Genomic DNA, 6,000 nt, shown 5'->3' with positions numbered 1-6,000 from the left:
ACATCGTTCTTATGCAACGCAACTAGCTCTTTATTCGCACGAAGTAATGGCCGCTATCGACAGGGGATCTCAAGTGGATTCTGTACTTCTAGATTTCCAGAAAGCTTTTGATACCGTTCCTCACAAGCGACTTCTAATCAAGCTGCGGGCCTATGGGGTATCGTCTCAGTTGTGCGACTAGATTCGTGATTTCCTGTCAGGAAGTTCGTTGTAATAGACGGCAAATCATCGAGTAAAACTGAAGTGACATCAGGTGTTCCCCAGGGAAGCGTCCTGGGACCTCTGCTGTTCCTGATCTATATAAATGACCTGGGTGACAATCTGAGCAGTTCTCTAAGGCTGTTCGCACATGATGCTATAATTTACCGTCTAGTAAGGTCATCCGAAGACCAGTATCTGTTGCAAAGCGATTTAGGAAAGATTGCTGTATGGTGTGGCAGACGCTAAATAACGAAAAGTGTGAGGTGATCCACATGAGTTCCAAAAGAAATCCGTTGGAATTTGATTACTCTATAAATAGTACAATACTCAAGGCTGTCAATTCAACTAAGTACCTGGGTGTTAAAATGACGAACAACTTCAATTGGAAAGACCACATAGATAATATTGTGGGGAAGGCGAGCCAAAGGTTGCGTTTCATTGGCAGGACATTTTGAAAATGCAACAAGTCCACTAAAGAGACAACTTACACTACTCTCGTTCGTCCTCTGTTAGAATACTGCTGCGCGGTGTGGGATCCTTACCAGGTGGGATTGACGGAGGATATCGAAAGGGTGCAAAAAAGTGTAGCTCGTTTTGTACTATCGCGTTATAGGGGAGAGAGTGTGGCAGATATGATACGCGAATCATTAAAGGAAAGACTTTTTCGTCGCGGCGAGATCTATTTACGAAATTTCAGTCACCAACTTTCTCTTCCGAATGCGAAAATATTTTGTTGAGCCCAACCTACATAGGTAGAAATGATCATCAAACTAAAATAAGACAAGTCAGAGCTCGAACAGAAATGTTTAGGTGTTCGTTTTTCCCGCGCGCTTTTCGCGAGTGGAATGGTAGAGAGATAGTTTGATTGTGGTTCGATGAACCCTCTGCCAAGCACTTAAATGTGGATTGCAGAGTAGTCATGTAGATGTAGATGTAGATGCCTAGCGTTCGGAACATTTTGTTTAATCCATCCAGTACCTACCAGAGAAAAGAGAATATAGCATGTTCAGTTGTTAAACGACTTCTAAAGCCGAACTGATGGCCTTTGTAGTCTGGTCCCTTCAACCCTACAAACCAACCCCTCTCCTCCCCCGCCCACCGAACTGCACATTTGACAACAAATAGTGTGATATAAAATGATCAATTCTCCTTAGATACACAGCCGTGTCAATAACGTTAGCATTCTCTTGCAGGACCTCTTTCTGCCCGCAGCGATGTCGGTAATTCGATGTTTCACCGGATTCCTGATATTTATGGTACACCCATGAAATGGTCTTACGGGAAAAATCCCACTTCATAGTTGCCTCGGAGATGCTGTTTCCCATCGGCCGTGCGCCGACTATGACACCACGTCGAAACCCACTTAAATCTTGATAAATTGTCATTGTAGCACCAGTAACCGATCTAACAACTGCGCCGTCTTGCTTTCTTATATAGGTGTCGTCCACCGCAGAACCGCATTCTGCCTGTTTACACATCTCTGTATTTGAAGCTGCATGCCTATACAAGTTGCTTTGGCGCTTCAGTGTATAATGCACAAACGAGTAACACTGAACTACGTGCGGTTGTAATTATGGTAAAACAACAAACTGACAGACCTACCAATGCTACCGGTAATCCTACCATTCACTACGTCGTTTATGGTGGTGTTGTTTTCAGTCCTGAGACTGGTTTGGTGCAGCTCTCCATGCTACTCTATCCTGTGCAAGCTTCTTCATCTCCCAGTACTTACTGCAACCGACATCCTTCTGAATTTGCTTAGTGTATTCATCTCTTGGTCTCCCTCTACGATTTTTACCCTCCACGCTGCCATCCAATACTAAATTGGTGATCACTTGATGCCTCAGAACATGTCCTACCAACCGATCCCTTCTTCTGGTCAAGTTATGCCACAAACTTCTCTTCTCCCCAACCCTATTCAATACTTCCTTACTAGCCATGTGATCTACCCATCTAATCTTCAGCATTCTTCTGTAACACCACATTTCTAAAGCTTCTATTCTCTTCTTGTCCAAACTATTTATCGCCCATGTTTCACTTCCATACAAGGCTACACTCCATACAAATACTTTCAGAAATGACTTCCTGACACTTAAATCTATACTCGATGTTAACAAATTTCTCTTCTTCAGAAACACTTTCCTTGCCATTGCCAGTCTACGTTTTATATCCTCTCTACTTCGACCATGATCAGTTATTTTGCTCCCCAAATATCAAAACTCCTTTACTACTTTAAGGGCCTCATTTCCTAATCTAATTCCCTCAGCATCACCCGACTTAATTCGACTACATTCCATTATCCTCGTTTTGCTTTTGTTGATGTTCATCCTACAGGGTGTTTCAAAAATGACCGGTATATTTGAAACGGCAATACAAACTAAACGAGCAGCGATAGAAATACGCCGTTTGTTGCAATATGCTTGGGACAACAGTACATTTTCAGGCAGACAAACTTTCGAAATTACAGTAGTTACAATTGTCAACAACAGATGGCGCTGCGGTCTGGGAAACTCTATAGTACGATAATTTCCACATATTCACCATGCGTAGCAATAATATGGCGTAGTCTCTGAATGAAACTACCCGAAACCTTTGACAACGTGTCTGGCTGGCGGAATGGCTTCACATGCAGATGAGATGTACTGCTTCAGCTGTTCAATTGTTTCTGGATTCTGGCGGTACACCTGGTCTTTCAAGTGTCCCCACAGAAAGAAGTCACAGGGGTTCATGTCTCGCGAATAGGGAGGCCAATCCACGCCGCCTCCTGTATGTTTTGGATAGCCCAAAGCAATCACATGATCATCGAAATATTCATTCAGGAAATTAAAGACGTCGGCCGTGCGATGGGGCAGGGCACCATCTTGCATAAACCACGAGGTGTTCGCAGTGTCGTCTAAGGCAGTTTGTACCGCCACAAATTCACGAAGAATGTCCAGATAGCGTGATGCGGTAATCGTTTCGGATCTGAAAAATGGGCCAATGATTCCTTTGGCCGAAATGGCGGCCGAGACCAGTACTTTTTGAGGATGCAGGGACGATGGGACTGCCCATGCGCCAGTTCTGTTTATTGACGAAGCCGTCCAGGTAAAAATAAGTTTCGTCAGTAAACCAAATGCTGCCCACATGCATATCGCCGTCATCAATCCTGTGCACTATATCGTTAGCGAATGTCTCTCGTGCAGCAATGGTAGCGGCGCTGAGGGGTTGCCGCGTTTGAATTTTGTATGGATAGAGGTGTAAACTCTGGCGCATGAGACGATACGTGGACGTTGTCGTCATTTGGACCGAAGATGCAACGGAAACCCGAGGCCGCTGTTGGATCACCTGCTGCACTAGCTGCGTGTTGCCCTCTGTGGTTGCCGTACGCTGTCGCCCTACCTTTCCAGCACGTTCATCCGTCACGTTCCCAGTCCGTTGAAATTTTTCAAACAGATCCTTTATTGTATCGCTTTTCGGTCCTTTCGTTATATTAAACCTCCGTTGAAAACTTCGTCTTGTTGCAACAACACTGTGCTCTAGGCGGTGGAATTCCAACACCAGAAAAATGCACTGTTCTAAGGAATAAACCATGTTGTCCACAGCACACTTGCACGTTGTGAACAGCACACGTTTACAGCAGAAAGACGACGTACAGAATGGCGCACCCACAGACTGCGTTGTCTTCTATATCTTTCACATCACTTGCAGCGCCATCTGTTATTGAAAATTGTAACTACTGTAATTTCGAAAGTTTGTCCGCCTGAAAATGTACTGTTGTCCCAAGCATATTGCTACAAACGGTGTATTTCTATCGCTGCTCGTTTAGTTTTTATTGCCGTTTCAAATATACCGGTCATTTTTGAAACACCCTGTATATCCTCCTTTCAAGACACTGTCCATTTTGTTCAACTGCTCTTCCACGTCCTGTGCTGTCTCTGACATAGTTACATTGTCATCGGCGAACCTCAATATTTTTATTTCTTGTCCATGGATTTCAATACCTACTCCGAATTTTTATTTTTTTTCCTTCACTGCCTGTTCAATATTCAGATTGAATAACATCGGGGACAGGCTACAATCCTGTCTTACTCCCTTCCCAACCGCTGCTTCCCTTTATGCCCCTCGACTCTTATAACTGCCATCTGGTTTCTGTACAGATTGTAAATAGCCTTTCGCTCCCTGTATTTTACCCCTGCCATCTTTAGAATTTGAAAGAGAGTATTCTAGCCAATATTGTCCAAAGATTTCTCTAAGTTTATATACTGAACTAAAATATCGGAACCGTAGTTTTGGTAGAGCGCAACTACAACTGCAGCGTGTATGCAGGCGCGGTGGTATGGAGTCCGCTACGGCAACGTCAGAGCACGGCGCCGGCGGCGGCGGCGACCTGGAGTACCTGCTGCGGCTGCTGCACTGGACAGGCACTCTGCGCCACCCGCGCGCCGGCCGCCGTGCCAGCCGCGCCTTCTACGCCCGCAACGCCGTCGTGGCGGTGTCGGTGCTGCTGTTCGTCTGCTCGCAGGCGGCGGTCATCCTGCTGGAGGGCACGGCCGACCTGGACCGCTTCACGCGCGCCCTCTGCTTCTTCAACACCGCCGGCACCTGGCTGCTCCGCCTCGCACACGTCGCTGTGACGGAGCGACGCTTCCACGCTATGGCGCTACAGGTCTGCTCCACCTACGTACTCCGTTACAATCAACTTCCATGTCTGTACTTATAACTTTTTCGTTTCATCTTTGTAGTTGATTAAACTCACCAACCCATACATACAGGGTACACAGAAAAACGTCAATCCTCGCGGGATTAGCCTAGTGGTCTAGGGCGCTGCAGTCACGGACCGTACGGCTGATCCCGGCGGAGCTTCGAGTCCTCCCTCGGGCATGGGTGTGTGTGTTTGTCCTTAGGATAATTTAGGTTAAGTAGAGTGTAAGCTTAGTGACTGATGACTTTAGCAGCGAAGTCCCATAAGATTTCACACACATTTGAACACAAAAACGTCAATATTTCCACAATCCAATAAAACTAGAAATGATGAACGAAACAAACTGCTTTCATAGTAACTGAAACCTTACAACTTTTCCATTTACGAAACATTGAAGGCATTCATCATTTTTTTAAAAAAATTACGCTCTTTAGATGGTATCCTGCCGGTCGTGGTGGTCTCGATGTTCTAGGCGCTGAGTTCGGAACCGCGTGACTGCTACGGTCGCAGGTTCGAATCCTGCCTCGGGCATGGATGTGTGTGATGTCCTTAGGTTAGTTAGGTTTAAGTAGTTCTAAGTTCTAGGTGGATGATGACCATAGATGTTAAGTCCAATACTGCTAAGAGCCATTTTTTTAGATGGTATCCTCCTGCACGAATACGGTTGTGACTGACAATTACCAAATCTTCGCAAACACAACTTTTATTGATGTAAGTTCACAAGGTTGATGATTGGACAACAAACCAAAGGCAACAAAAATGATGCCAGTAAAAGTCTCCTAATTGAGGCCAACAAAAGTCCACTTATAATTTTCCACAAAGGTTCTTGGTAACACTTACAAACACTAGTAACTGGCCAATTCAGAGACGAAGACGTAATCTTCAACGGTCGCAGTCCACGAGGTCGGCATCCGGCGTGAACTGAACTTGGGGGCTGGTTATAGCCATGTGGCTGTCTCCAGCCACTTGGTTTTGGCGTAGTGATACTTCCTGCAGGCCATGGTTCGAGCTCCCCCTGCAGGAAGTGGTGCCCCGAATGTCTATTTCCATTATCTTGTATGTAAATATCCGGTGTTTACCATGATGCGTTTGGTATGCCTCTGTGGTGTACTAGGGGT

The 6,000-nt window shown here is 45.5% G+C and overlaps 1 protein-coding gene across 1 annotated transcript in view; it reads left to right on the top strand.

The window, feature by feature from the left end:
• Positions 1 to 4,516: 4,516 nt before the first annotated feature.
• The window catches only part of LOC126278843 (odorant receptor Or2-like), an 84,522-nt gene continuing 83,038 nt past the window's right edge, over positions 4,517 to 6,000 (top strand). The window contains exon 1 of the mRNA XM_049979119.1: positions 4,517 to 4,846. Coding sequence (XP_049835076.1) covers positions 4,517 to 4,846 — 330 coding nt within the window. The remainder of the gene's footprint in view (positions 4,847 to 6,000) is intronic.

Source organism: Schistocerca gregaria, chromosome 6 (genome assembly GCF_023897955.1).
Source record: "Schistocerca gregaria isolate iqSchGreg1 chromosome 6, iqSchGreg1.2, whole genome shotgun sequence".
Classification (NCBI taxonomy): Eukaryota; Metazoa; Arthropoda; class Insecta; order Orthoptera; family Acrididae; genus Schistocerca; species Schistocerca gregaria.
The sequence above is the reverse complement of the archived record's forward strand: the minus strand, read 5'-3'. Positions and strand labels throughout refer to the sequence as shown.